At 59.9% G+C, this 13,975-nt stretch overlaps 1 protein-coding gene across 10 annotated transcripts; it reads left to right on the forward strand.

The window, feature by feature from the left end:
• The first annotated feature begins 1,571 nt into the window (after positions 1 to 1,571).
• On the forward strand, positions 1,572 to 13,640 carry SLC29A2 (solute carrier family 29 member 2). 10 transcript variants are annotated; one of them, XM_037905262.2, is made up of 14 exons: positions 1,581 to 2,130; positions 2,484 to 2,541; positions 5,776 to 5,884; positions 6,993 to 7,074; positions 7,345 to 7,535; positions 8,024 to 8,163; positions 8,583 to 8,717; positions 8,936 to 9,033; positions 9,343 to 9,456; positions 9,815 to 10,035; positions 10,167 to 10,354; positions 10,537 to 10,622; positions 10,868 to 11,067; positions 11,463 to 13,640. In XM_037905262.2, exons 2-14 carry the CDS (start codon positions 2,490 to 2,492, stop codon positions 11,572 to 11,574), a joined length of 1,728 nt encoding a protein of 575 aa, XP_037761190.1. In that variant the 5' UTR covers positions 1,581 to 2,130; positions 2,484 to 2,489; the 3' UTR covers positions 11,575 to 13,640. The 10 variants fall into 10 exon arrangements, with proteins under 10 accessions (XP_043406365.1, XP_037761189.1, XP_037761192.1 ...); XM_037905270.2 differs by having other exon boundaries at positions 1,589 to 2,130; positions 9,372 to 9,456; positions 10,249 to 10,354; XM_043550430.1 differs by lacking the exon at positions 10,868 to 11,067 and having other exon boundaries at positions 1,572 to 2,130; positions 2,484 to 2,661.
• Positions 13,641 to 13,975: the final 335 nt, after the last annotated feature.

Genomic DNA, 13,975 nt, shown 5'->3' on the forward strand with positions numbered 1-13,975 from the left:
AGCTCTCATGGTCTCTTCCAGCCCTACATTGCGAAGAGTGTGCTGGGTGCCGCACAGAGCAACCCCCAGCTGAACCAGGGGCCCCATGGGCCCAGCACAGAGACACAGGGAGAGACAGTCCTGGCCTCAAAGAGCTCACAGTCCGGATAGACAAAAGCGGAGGGGGAAACTGAGGCACCGAGCCGGGAAGGAAATGACCTGAGGTCACCAGTCAGGGTGAGTGGTGGAGCAGGGCAGAGACCCCCTTTCCCAGAGTCCCAGCAGGAGCCCCTGGGATCCAGGGGGAGCAGTGTGTGACTGGGGACGGGGCGCTCCGGGCAGCTACAGTGGGAAGCGGTTTGCAGGGGAGTGGGATGTGACTGGAGAAGGAGGGGTCGCGGGGGTAGGGGGGTTGTGATTGGAGAATGCAGCCTGGCCCCGCCCCCCGTCAAAATTTCCATGTTTTGGCGGGAACGGGAAGTACCAAGTACAACAACAAGTGGAGGTGAGTGAGCGCCTGGCACTGCCCAGCCCCTGAGACCGGCTGCCCGCCTCCCGGGAACAGGGCCACTCTGTGCACCACAGGGGGGTGCCCGGAGCCCCGCCGCAATCCGGGCATGGGGGGCAGCGCCCGAGAGCAGGGACCCCCCTGCGATCCGGGCACGGGGTGGGGGCAGCGCCCCAGAGCGGGGACCCCCCCTGCGATCCGGGCACGGGGTGGGGGCAGCGCCCCAGAGCGGGGACCCCCCCTGCGATCCGGGCACGGGGTGGGGGCAGCGCCCCAGAGCGGGGACCCCCTGCGATCCGGGCACGGGGTGGGGGCAGCGCCCCAGAGCGGGGACCCCCCCTGCGATCCGGGCACGGGGTGGGGGCAGCGCCCCAGAGCGGGGACCCCCTGCGATCCGGGCACGGGGTGGGGGCAGCGCCCCAGAGCGGGGACCCCCCCTGCGATCCGGGCACGGGGTGGGGGCAGCGCCCCAGAGCGGGGACCCCCCTGCGATCCGGGCACGGGGTGACGGCAGCGCCCCAGAGCGGGGACCCCCCCTGCGATCCGGGCACGGGGTGGGGGCAGCGCCCCAGAGCGGGGACCCCCCCTGCGATCCGGGCACGGGGTGACGGCAGCGCCCCAGAGCGGGGACCCCCCCTGCGATCCGGGCACGGGGTGGGGGCAGCGCCCCAGAGCGGGGACCCCCCCTGCGATCCGGGCACGGGGTGGGGGCAGCGCCCCAGAGCGGGGACCCCCCCTGCGATCCGGACACGGGGTGGGGGCAGCGCCCCAGAGCGGGGACCCCCCTGCGGTCCGGGCACGGGGTGGGGGCAGCGCCCCAGAGCAGGGGGCCCCCTGCGATCCAGACACGGGGTGGGGGCAGCGCCCCAGAGCAGGAACCTCACAGCCCCCGATCCGAGGACCATGTTGCTAAACCCGATTTCCTTCCACTTCAGCTCCCTCTCCCCCAAGCCCAGGTGAGTCGGGACGGGCTGGGTCAGATTTACCGGGGGGGGGGGTGCTACCGCGGGCAGCGTCACCCTTTGGAACGCGCCTTCCCGGGGCGGGGGCGATCCCAGGGGGCGGGACTAGCCCAGGCTAAAACTGCTCCGCTCCCCGGCGCTGCGTGTCTCGTGGGGTGCTACGGGGGGTGTCAGTGGCCCCGGCCAGGGCCCAGCCAATCCCCGGCCGGCGGGAAGGGCCGCTGGGGTCCGGACCCTTCTCTAGGGGACCCCGGGGGCGGGGCGAGGCGGCAAGTGGATGCGCGGCTGGGCTGTTTCCGGCGCACACCCGCCGCCGCACGGAGACCGGGCCGCGCTAGCTGGTGAAATCGCATCGGCCTTGGGGGCCATGGAGCCTCAGCCCGGCTGATTGCTTCCCTCTCCCACCCCCCGTGCCGGGGGGTCCGGCCGGCCGGCTCCGCGGGGCCGCTGGCGGGGCTGGGGCGAAGGGAACAAACCGGTTCCGACCCCTCTGGCCGCCCGGTACCAGGTCGCTGCCCCCTGCAGCGTAGCGGTTCCCTTTTCACACGTGGTTGCACTGGGCAGCGCTGCGGCGCAGCCGGAAGACACGTTCCCCGTGTGACCTCGGGGGCTTTGTAAGGGGGCAGGACTCTCCCCTTTGCCCTTGAGGGAGTGCAGAGGCATTTCAGCCGGAGATAGACGGTAATGGCTGTGCTGGGGGTCACTGGCTTGGGGGGGGGGTCTGCATTGTCGGGGTGCCTCAGAGGGGTGGTAAAGAGGGCAATTGGAGTGTGCTGTTGGGACTTCGGGGGTGTCTGCAGTGGGGGGTGGCTGGATTGTCCTGGAGGTTCGGTTTCCCTCCTGTGGGGAGGTTTGGGGGGCAATGAGGGGTGTCATAGCAGTGTACAGAGTGAAGATGGGGGGTGTTGGTGTGTGGCTACAGAGTGTGTGCATGATTATATGGGGGGGGTGACTTGGGAGAGTGTGGTGGGGGGAAGTTCTGGTATTTTTCTTCTTCCTGGTTAATTTCAATCAATGTCATTGTTTGAAAACAGGGCACCATGTGGGTGCTAGATGCACCTCTGTACCAGGACAGCTGCAGCCACACAAGGGGTACATCACTTTAACAACACTTTAACAATTTGCAGCATCAAAGCAATACAAACCCTATGAGTGAAAGCGTCCAGCCCTCCTGGGTGTCTGCATTATGTTACAGGCTTTAACTTCATGACGGTATGCTATTTTCCTCCACAGGACCCTGCTTCATTCAGTGCTCAGGTGACCTCTGGCCAGTCAAACAGGCGGCTCTTCAATATTTTGTTTCCTCCTCATTGTTCAATGGGTGCCCAGGCCTTCTTCCTGGGTACACCACCCAGCCCCTGCCCTGAATACAGAATTGCTGATTTCCTCCTGGGCTTTTCTATGGCGTGCAGAAATAGAGTATCTGAGAGCTTGTCAAATATTGATGAATTTATCTTCTCAACACTTCTATAAGCGAGAGGCGGGTTTTACCCCCATGTTACAGGTGAGGCACTGAGAGATTAGGGTCAAGTGTATCCACTAATTTTGGGTACCCACTGAGTCAGCTACAATCTGTTTCTTCAGTGCCATTAGCATTACATAGAACAACATATGTTCAAACCCCAGCTCCCACTGATTTCAATTGCAGCGGTGAGTGCTCAGCGCTTCTGCAGATCAGACCCCAGGCTCTCAAGTCAGACACCCAGAAAACGAGGAACACACAATTAGCAATCACTAAAGTCTGGGTGAAGTGACTTGCCCAGCAGCCCACAGGAACTCGGTGGCAGAGGCAGGGGCAGACTCCAGTGCTCCACAGCAGCATTCACCTACTTGAATAATGAGCCCCTCCTTCCTCTCCCTGCAGCCCCCTGCCTCCTCCACTGCTCACCTGCCAACTGCTACAACAAAGGAGGCAGGGTCCCACGAACAACAACCTCCTTCACCGCACATCTCTAATTCATCCCCAGAGCAGGTCCGGCCTGTGTGCTGAATGCAGCAGGGGCTTGTGTGGAAAAACAGACTGTGGTTAAAGACTCTATCAGATCCAATACGCACAAGGGGCTGAATTGAGGCTGCACGGGCAACCTTAATTCTGGAACTTCCTAGTGCTTGACCTTCCAACCTTGCTAATGTTCTTTTCACGCCGTTTTTTTGTGTGTAATTGGCTAGGTTTTAAAAAAATGTCAATTCTATCATGTGGCATCTTATTGACACCCACATGGGTCATCAGCAGGGAGTCCCTGCCGCTTGAGCTTATTGAGTAATTGGTAGCTGTTCTCTTCTATGTGGCCCAGGAGGGTGGGATACTCTGCCAGTATTCCTCAGCTGTCAGCAGACCCTGGAATCTCAGGTTCTATTCCAAGCTCTAGGGAGGAGTGTGATCCTGGCTCTTGCCCCTTTTCCCTCAAGCTTGACCCCTTCTGTCCCCTCCCCTCCAATCTGTCCCACTCCCATTCGCCTCACCTAGTCAGTCCCAATCTCCACTCCGCAGACCTCTGATCCTCCAGCTCCTTGTCCCAGTCTACTCCTTTCATTCCGCCTGATCTGGATCTTGTCCCCTCTGTATTTGAATTGGGTGATTTACTCCTCCGCTCTGCCTGGGTGCCAGTAAGGGGCCCATTGACCGCCCAAGAGAGAGAGGCTCTCAGTTCCAGTGCCTGGAAAAGGTCTGGTTTTGCCCCATAGACCTGAGCTGGAGGGAGAATGCTCAAGCCCTCTGTGAGGATGGAGCATGCCCAGTGAGGATGGATTCTTAGAAATGTTAGTTAAGCTCTAAGGAGACTCTACTGAGCACATGTGAACCGCAATATTTTCAAATTTGGGTAGATGGATTTTCGTGGGGATTGCAAAAGGCACAGCCCTGGCAGACAGCCCACCCTGGCAAATAAAGTCCCTGCTGCAAAGCATCGGGATGCTAGAGCCAAAGTAAAGGTCTCCAAAATATGTGTATATATATAGTTAACATGGGCAAAACCATACATTGTTCCCTAACCTCATTCTTGGAGATGGCGGAGCTGTTTTGGCTGAAATTTTCCCAAAATATTTGGCCTGATGACATGAGTGTGAAATTTCAGCCTGTCTGGTTAAAGTCTAGCAAAGTTTTAAGCACTTAACAATAGCGTCCTATAATTGGAAGTGTCAGGCTCCCAACCCTGCCTAGGGAATTCTCCGGTTCGGTCTGATGTCTTAATTTGACCATTGGCTGAGCAGTCCTGAAGAGATTTTGGTAAACTTCAAAGTGCAGACAAGTCTCCTGTTAAAACCCTCAGTTTAGATGGTGCAGGCTGGAGTGATGTTTTGTTTTAGCTGGTCAGAGGGGAACCCAGGGCACCCCCAACTGGCTGACAGCTGCGAAAGCAGCTTGTAGCCTCATCCCCACCACAGACACAACCTGGGGACCTGTCCTTCGGGCTTGAGATGCCTCAGGCAAAGGCAGGGCCCTCACTCTAGGGAAGGGACTTGTGGCTGTTTGCCAGTGGCATGCCCTGCCGATTCCCAGCAGGTAATGGGAGCTCTGTATAGAATAAAGCCTGGACTGGGTCTGCTGCCAGCGCTGGGAGGCACTGACAGTCACTCCCCCCTCGCCATTGACTCACAGTATGCCTGCTCCATGCTGAGATGCAGTGGAGAATCTCACAAGCAGGCCTGGTGCTAGGGGCGCTGCGCTGACCGCTCCCCCCTCACAGTCACTGCTGGCCCAATGCCCCTGGTTGGTACTAGGGGCACTGTCCTACAGAGAACAGGGCAGGGTCTCTGTAGGGGGCATTCTCCCCTAGGTGTCAGTGCTGGATGCAGTGCCCCAGTGCATTGCTGGGGGTGCAGTGCCGCAGGGAGTGCATGGGGGGCTTGGTAGGGGGTGTTCTCCCATCACAGTGTGTGCTGGTCTCGATGCCCCAGTGCGGAGCTGGGGGGTGCTGTGCTGCAGGGTGCTCAGTAGGGGGCACTCAGGAGCCAGAACTCCTGGGTGTTATGCCCAGCTTGAGGAGCAGAGTGAGGTCTAGTGAGTTAGGGGCAGGAGCCTGGGTTCTATCCCAGCTCTGGGCGGGGACAGGGGCTGGGACAGGAGTCCATATTCCTGGGGTCTATCCTAGCTTTGGAAGAAAACATGGGTACCCAAGGGCTGTTTTTTCTGTTCCTGGGGTTAGCTGGCCTCTGTCTTCACCTGCCTTCCACAGCGGAGCTGGGAGCCTCCCTGTGAGGCCCCTGTATGAGCAGATTTCTCCTTAAGCCCATCCCCCCTCCATGGGTTGTGTTTTTCCATCCCCCAGGGCTCCTTGGTGGGTTGAGGGCTGCTCCCTCCCTGTTATTAAGAGTGTTTTGTTCTAGGTGCTGCAGGGAACCAGCCAGGGCTGTTCACTGCCCCCTCCCTCCCCACAAGGCCCGGAGACATCCCCCGCAGTACCCAGATGGCTCGACAGGACAAGCCCAAGGACCAGTGAGTGGCAGCTCCCCTTTGCCAACAACAGACCCTGGGCACCCTCTGTGTGGGGGTGGAGCTCTGCCTGGGCAGGGGACGTACTCTGGGACCACCATCCCCCAGGGGCTGTGTCCTGTGGGGCTCAGGTGGGGAGGGGTGGGAGAGGCTGGGAGTCAGGACACCTGGGTTCTGTGCCAGATTCATGTGTGGGCTGGGGAGGGAAAAGGGCTGCCCCATGGACACCCTGGGAGTAAAGGAGCAGGGTGGGAGATAAGTGGCCACCCTGCCCACTCAGTAAAACCTTGGTCAAACCAAGGGACTCGCGCTCCCTGAACCCGCCCATAAGGGGGGCAGGAGGAGGGGTCGAGCTGCGGACCATGCCTAACACCACCACTCTGACCCATCCCCGCAGGCCCTCAGGGAGGGGACCCCCATTAGCTATGCAGTCAGTGCTCCCTGGAGCTAATGAGAAATGACTGCAGAGCAAGGGGAGTGGGGTTCAAGCAGATGGGGGCTGGGAGCCAGGACTCCGGGGTTCTATCCCCAGCTCTGGGAGGGGAGTGGGGTATGGTGGGTTAGATCGGGCAGGCGGGGGAGGGGAGAGCTGGCAGCCAGGGGACTCTGGGTTCTATCCCTGGCTCGGACGTAAGGCAGTGTGCAGTCCCCATCCCATCCCACTCTGGGGGCAGCTTGAGGGAGGAGTGGGTGGAGAATTGCAGATCTCTAAGTTGGGAAAGAGATTTACCTGTCCAGGTGTGAGCAGCAGAGCCAGGAAAGAGGGTGGTGGCAGGCGGGGAGGGTGCCTGGCTTGGTAGCCTGGATTGGAGCGGGGAGGTCCATGAGGATTCTAGTCCCTGCACCCCACATAGCTGGGTCCTAAATGGAAACCATCCCCAATCGGGGCCCCATCTGAGGCAAGTTTGCTGGGCTCAGCCCAGTCCCTCAGGAGGGAGCCCCAGCTGGCTGACCGGGGACTGAACGTGCCACCAAGACTGAGTCCCTCTCTGTGCCCACAGAAGGGAAATGCCCCAGATGCCAGTCCCCCACCAGCCTGGGGCAGGGTCAGAGCCAGTGCCCCCTAGAGGGGGAAGGCCTTGTTCCCATGGTGATGGTGTCTCTCCCACAGGTTTCATGCTGTGGGAATCATCATCTTCATCCTGGGTCTGGGCACCCTCCTGCCCTGGAACTTCTTCATCACGGCCATCCCGGTACCGACCCTGAGTGCCATGGGGCTCTGGGGGGATGGGAGGGGCTGAGGGGACTGTTGTAGGCAAGGGGCAGGTACAGTGCTGCGGGGAGGAGGAGGGGAAGAGGGGTGCTGGGCTAAGGGAGGGGGAGCACTGGGGGGACAGGTGTGCAGCCCTGCATGTGGGGGTCTTGGCGGGGCTTAGGGGAGGGTGGCTCAGTGGGGGAGGTGCCCCTGGGGCTGTGTGGGCAGCAGGGCCGCAGCCCCATCTCACCTCGTCTCTACCCCACAGTATTTCCAGGCCCGGCTCATCGTGGGGACCAGCTCGTCCGTGGGCCCGGGCGGGAACAGCTCTTGGGGGAACAGCTCTGGGACGCAGCCAGCCCCAGCCCGGGATGACTTCAACTTCAACAACTGGCTCACGCTGCTCTCCCAGCTCCCTCTGCTTCTCTTCACTCTGCTCAACTCCTTCCTCTACCAATGGTGAGAGACCTTGGTCCTGCCAGGGCTTCTCAGTCCTGATCCCAGCCCGGGGCTCCTCCCCACCCCCCAGCTCTGCCGGGGCGTCTCAGTCCTGACCCCAGCCCGGGGTTCCCCCTCCTCCCAGCTCTGCCGGTGCCTCTCAGTCCTGACTCCAGCCCCTTGCGATCCCAGCCTCAGGCTCCCCCACTCACCCCCAGCTCTGACCCGCAGCCCCCTGCAGTTCCAGGGGCTTCTAATCCTGACAACCTCAGCACCGGGATGGGTGGGGTCCCTTTATAAACAGCGCCAGTGCCCCATCCCCACCGCAGGGGCTAGCAGGGAAGCCAGAGGGTCCCTCTCCCTCCCACACACCCCTGTGGTCTTGTTGAGCTGGCCCCCCTGCAGTCGGGGCTGATGGGGTGACAAGGCACCAGCGGCCCAACATTGAGTCAGCCCTGGAGTGATGGGTGAGACCCCCTGGCTCTGACCTGCTCCCCCTCCCCCCGCAGCATCCCGGACAAGGTGCGGGTCCTTGGCAGCATGAGTGGCATCCTCCTCCTCTTCATCCTCACGGCCGTGCTGGTCAGGGTGGAAATGCCCCCCCACAGCTTCTTCTCCATCACCATAGGCTCTGTGTGGTTCATTAACTGTGAGTGGGGGCAGGGAATGGGACACGGGGGCTTTCCCCTCTTGGCAGCCCCAAGGCTGAGGGGCTGGTTGGCTTGGGAGGGCGGGGAGCGGGTCTGCAAAGCTTCTCCTTCCATTGTGCCCCTATGGGGCCAAATACAGTGACTCACAGCCCACTGAGTGCAGGGGGATTGGAGCCAAAAGGGAGCTGGGGGGGTCCGTGATGGGGTTGTGCACCCACGTGGGAGATGCGACTGATGATGGTGTGGGGGAGGGGGCAGCGAGGGCATGGTGTATTTTTTGTGGGGGGGGAGGCTAAGGGTTAACTCCCAGGGGATTGGCAGAGAGGGGGCTGGGCTCAGCATTCCCGCCTCCTCCTCCCATGGCACTGGGGGTCCCTGGGCCGTGGGGGCAGTTCTGACCCACTGTGTCTCTACCCAGCCTTCTGCGCCGTCCTGCAAGGCAGCCTGTTCGGGCAGCTGGGCACCCTGCCCCAGGGCTACAGCACACGCTTCCTGAGCGGCCAGGGCATGGCCGGGACCTTCGCCGCCAGTGCCATGCTGCTTTCCATGGCTAGTGAGTATGACGGGGATCCGCCTCGCCAGCCGCAGCCCCTCTCCTGCTCCCCCCACTGAGCCCCAGCCCTAGCACTGAGTGTGAGGGGAGAGCGCCCCCTACTGAGTCCTCCCCCCCTGCAGCACAGCGCCCCCTAGTGCTGCACTGGGACATTGGGCTCAGCGCCCCATCGTGCTGTCTGCGCGCTGTTGCTCCACGTGCTGTGCTGGCTGTTTCAGGTGGTGTGGACGCGCAGACGTCTGCCCTGAGCTACTTCATCACCCCCTGTGTCGGGACCCTGATCTCCATTGTCTGCTATCTGATGCTGCCCCGTTTGGTGAGATGCTGCACCGCCGGGGCGGGGAATGTGGCATAGGGACTTTCCCCTCTGGGGGGCGCTGGCTCCAAGCCGGCTGGGGATGCAAGCAGTGGGTGTGGGTGTGTCAGGCCCCAGAGGGTTGGGGACTTATAAAAGCAGTGTCCCTAGCTGGCTGGACCCATGTGGGGGAGGTTAGGACTTTGGGATGGGGCTGTTGGGGGAGTGGGGGGCAGTGTGTAGCAGCCAGGGGGGTTGTGTATTAGCAATGGAGGGATTCAAGGGACATGGGTGTGATGCCCTGGGGTCAGATGTGTGCCTCTTCCACAGACCTGCTCCTGTCCTGTCGCCCCCTGCAGGCTTTCTTCCGTCACTACATGGAGCGGAATTGGCAGCGTGACCCACACAATGAGTTGGAGACCAAGGCTGGGCTGCTGGGCCCCGGTACGCTAGGCCTTGGGGAGTTGTAGGGCCCTTTGCAGCAGGGGGACACCTCGCTGCCCGCAGCTTGGGAGAGGGCTCATCGGTGGGCAGGGTGCGAGTGGGCAGGTGAGGCCGCTCACACCCATGTGCTGTGCTCACCCACCTTGCCCTGGCTCCTCATGAGCCCACGTGCTGTGCTGACACCTTGCACACAAACCCTGTTGCATGCCGTATGGGGTGTCACACCCCCTGGTACACCCAGGCACTTCACCCATTGCAGCGCGAGGGCATATGATAGTGTCCAAACCCCCCGCTATGCCCAGGCTAGCTGAAGACCTCTGGGATCTCTGTACACTGCATCTCTTCCCTGTGTCCCCAGAGGAACAGAGTGGGGACCAGTTGGAGAGGCCTGGGGAGGAGCCGCAGGGCCCGGAGAAGCCAATGGTGGGAATGGTTAACGGGACGTTCAGGACATTGGAAGAGATCAGCGTGGAGAGCTCCGGGAAGGGAGCCTTCGCCCTGCACAATGGGACAGCCACCAATTCCCAGAACAGGGGGCCGGGACCAGAGAGACCGTCAGTGTTCGGTGTGCTCCGAAAGGTAAGGGGGATTGGGAGAAGAGTCCCTGTGGTACCCTATAAACAGCCCCAATGCCCCATCCCATAGGTAGCTGCATCTCAGTGCCAGGCAAGGGATCCCTGGGTAAACCGCCCCTGCCTTACCCCCTGCAGGCAGCTGCGTCTCATTGAGAGGTTCTGGAGCTATTGGGGGTGGGGCCCAGCTGGCTCTGACTGTCTTCCCACCCCCCTGCAGATCTGGCTGCTGGCACTCTGCATTGTCATGGTTTTCACTGTCACCCTGTCCGTGTTCCCTGCCATCACTGCTACCGTCACCAGCACCTCGGAGAGCAGGCAGTGGAGTGAGTATAGGGAGTGGGGTCTCACGGTTAGAACATGGGGGGCTGGGAGCCGGCACTCCTGGCGTGAATCCCTGGCTCTGGGTGGTGCTGTGACTTGATGCCCCAGGGCTGGGTTGGAGCAGGCGCCCCCTAGAGATGAAAGCCTCATGTCCTGTTCCCCAACTCTTCCCCCCTTCACGCAGGTGAGTTCTTCACCCCTGTCTGCTGCTTCTTGTTGTTCAACGTGATGGACTGGATGGGCCGCAGCGTCACCTCGTGCTGCCTCTGGGTGAGTGGGGGGACACCCAGCCCCTGGCCAAACTCTGCGCTCATTGGCAGGGATGGGGTGGGGGGGGGAATCGGCAGCCTCCATCGGCGGTGAACCCTTGGGGCAAAGGGAGGGCTTAATGGAGTGGGTGACGTTGGGGGGGGGGGGGCACAATCCTGCACTGGGTCTGTATGGGGGAGATTAGCCCATGATTGCTGGGTTTCCCTCCCACTCTGACCCCCCCCCCCCCCCTTGCTGCTCTCCAGCCAGAGAAGAGGCTATGGCTACTCCCCCTGCTGGTGGGCCTGCGCTTCCTGTTTGTGCCTCTGCTGATGCTGTGCCAGGCCGAGCCCCGCACCCGCCTGCCCGTGCTCTTCCACCAGGATGCCTGGTTCATTCTCTTCATGCTGCCTTTCTCCCTCTCCAATGGCTACTTCGTCTCGCTCACCATGTGCCTCGCCCCCAAGTGAGTGCTGCCCAGGGTCGGGGCTCAGTAGGGGGCGCTCTCCCAGCGCAGTCAGTGCTGAGCGCAATGCCCCAGTGTGCTGCTAGGGGGCGCTTTTCTGAACTGCAGGAAACAGGGTGGGGAAGGTTTCTAGGGGGTGCTCTCCCCTCGCAGTCGGTGCTGAGCCCAATGCCCCAGTGTGCTGCTAGGGGGTGCTGTGCTGCACTGCAAGGGGAGGTCTGTAGGGGGCGCTCTCCCAGCACGGTCAGAGTGGCATCTCAGCACCAGGAGAGGGATCCTGATGTAAACAGCTCTCACAGCCCACCCGAGAAGTGGCTGCATCTCAGTGCTGGGTTTCTCTGCATGTTGGGGAGTGGTGTGTGTGGTTCTCAGCCGTGTCCTCTCTTGCCCCATAGGCAGGTGCTGCCGCAGGAGAGCGAGCTGGCTGGAGCCATCATGACCTTCTTCCTGGCACTAGGGCTGTCGTGTGGAGCGGGGCTCTCCTTCCTCCTCAAGGCCCTGCTGTGAGCCCCCCTCAGATCCATCCCCTCATCTTCCTGCAGCATCCACCATCGCCAGCAGCTCGTCTGAGTACACCCCATCAAACTGGGGGGCTTGGAATAGGAGGGACAGGGTGGCTTTGCATAGGAGGGGGGCTGGTACCTCTTGACTTCCCCCTTTCTTTCCATGGGCATCATCTCAGCCCGGTGGGTGTAAAGATTAGTATCCTGTCAGTCTCCCCCGCCCTCCCCCCCCAGTCTCCTGTTACAAGGCAGATACCCCATCAGGGGTTGCCCCCCAGCCCCATTCTGCTCCCCACCACCATTCCATAGAAATTCCAGCAAAGGGGATGTCTATAGAATGGTGTGGAGGGGGAGGAAAGGGTTAATGTAAAGAGATATCTGGGTTTTTAATGTCTTTATTTGTGGGGCTCCTGGGCTGATTTTGGCTGGCTCCTGAGCCCAAGTGGGGGGCCTGAGCCCATGAGGTGTCATGGGTTACACAAAGGGACACCATAGCATACCACTTTGCCTGGAGATTCAGATAGAGCCCAGGACTCCTGGGTTCTGTCTCCAACTCCTGCCCCTTCACCCTGGGGTTGAGGAAGGAGAGGACCCCAAGGGTTGCTGGGGCTTTGCCTCTGCTGCACAAACGCACATCCAAGCCAGACTGCTGGCTGGGCTCTAAAGGGTTAAATATCCCCTCTCTCCTGACCCCCATAAGGGTCCTGGCTCCTGACTGGCAAATGCCATAGTGTGGTGGCTACTGCCCTTTAGAGGGAATATTGCCTAATGGGTAGGACAGGAGATGGGAGCAAGGACACCTGGGTTCTGTCCCCAACTCTGGGAGGCGCATGCTGGCCAGTTGATTGTAAACTCTTTGGGGCAAGGTCTTGTCTGTGCTCTAAAGTGCCTAGTATGCTTTAGGTCAGTGGTTCTCAAACTTCCGTCCTGGTCACCCCTTTCACACAGCAAGCTTCTGAGTGCGAACCCACCTTAGAAATTAAAAACACTTTTTTGTGTATTTAACACTATTATAAATACTAGAGGTTTGGGGGTGGAGGTTGAGAGCTCGTGACTCCCCATGTAATAACCTCACGATGACCCCCAGTTTGAGAACCCCCCTGCCTTAGGTGCTAGATAAATAATAATAGTTAGAGTAGGTGTGGCTGAGACCCAGGACTCTTGGGTTCTACTCTGGGCTCAGGGAGGGGCTGAGAGCTGGTCACATGAGGGGAAACCGACGTACAGAGTAATCTGCGTTTGTAAAGCACTTTGGAGTCCCTTAGTGGAAGGTGCTGAAGGACAATAATCTCATGGCCTAGATAAGGGACTTCCCTCCCAACCCCTGCTGGTCCCAGTTCTTGAGCCTGCCAGCCAGGTCTCCATGAGCACCCCAGGACTGGCACATCCCCTCCTGGCAGCGCCCTGGGGCACTGCCTGCTGCAGCATCCAAAGAAGGGAAAGAAACCTCTTTTGTTGTTAACTTTCTGGTGCATAAAGTTTTAATTTCTCCACTGGAACCTCTGCCCCTTTGTGTCTTCCCCCAGATTCTTCTCTCCACCTTTAGGACTTTATGGTAGTTAGATTCGCCCCCTTCTGAGTACGAACCTTGGACCTCCCGAGCCAAAGGAGTGATTCCTCTAGCAGGCATCAGTAGCCATGGCCCAGCTGCTAGCAGGCAGCTTTGTGCTACTGGAAGAGCTCAAGGGTGGCTCATGGGCAGGTCTGGTGACTCAGCAGACCTGGGTTTGGTTCCCTGCTGTGCCCTGTATTCCCTGCATGTTCCTTAGCCTCTCTGTGCCTCAATTTCCCCATCTGTACAATGGAGATATTAGCACTGCCTTGCCCTCCCTGGGGCACGAGGGTATATTCAGTTCATGTTGTGATGTGCCCAGATACCATGGTGGCAGGTGCAATAGAAATCCCTGTGAGAGAGAAGGATATGGTGGCATTTTTCCCCTTTGGCTTTATTGTGTGTGTGGGGTTGGGGTGGCTGTTTTACTGTATTTCATAGGCTGCTTTTTGCTCTTTTTAATAAGTTTGATTTTTATTTTATTTTTTTTTGCAATAAAAGTGATGTGAGGTTTTTTTTACAAGGATTTGTCTTGGCCTCTGTGGGTTAACTCCCCATTTGCCGCTGAGAGCAATTGTGGGGTGGTGGAACTGGGAAACCAAGGCTAAGCGGGCAGGTATTCTGTAGACGCACAGCCCCCATCCCATAGCAACGTGGGGCTGGGTGTGGATATGTGCCATCCTGTGCACTGCTTTGCTGGTTTTGCCTAAACTACTGCAGGGGGCAGGGTGTGTGTGTGTAAAAATCTCCCCCTTCTCCCAGTACCACTGCTGCCCCCCACCCCCTACACTGGGTAGGAGCAGCTGGCTGAGCCATGCAGATCTAGGACTGTTCCCTGTGAGTTATTTACATT

Source organism: Chelonia mydas, chromosome 7 (genome assembly GCF_015237465.2).
Source record: "Chelonia mydas isolate rCheMyd1 chromosome 7, rCheMyd1.pri.v2, whole genome shotgun sequence".
Lineage (NCBI taxonomy): Eukaryota > Metazoa > Chordata > Testudines > Cheloniidae > Chelonia > Chelonia mydas.

What these genes read in the sequence shown, in the direction of transcription:
- SLC29A2 (XM_037905261.2), top strand. Translation starts at nt 2,490, where the DNA reads ATGTGGGTGCTAGATGCACCTCTGTACCAGGACAGCTGCAGCCACACA. An exon ending in AACTCCTTCCTCTACCAATG is followed by an intron (nt 7,536 to 8,023) that starts GTGAGAGACCTT and finishes CTCCCCCCGCAG; the next exon opens with CATCCCGGACAAGGTGCGGG. An exon ending in GGCTGGGCTGCTGGGCCCCG is followed by an intron (nt 9,457 to 9,814) that starts GTACGCTAGGCC and finishes CTGTGTCCCCAG; the next exon opens with AGGAACAGAGTGGGGACCAG.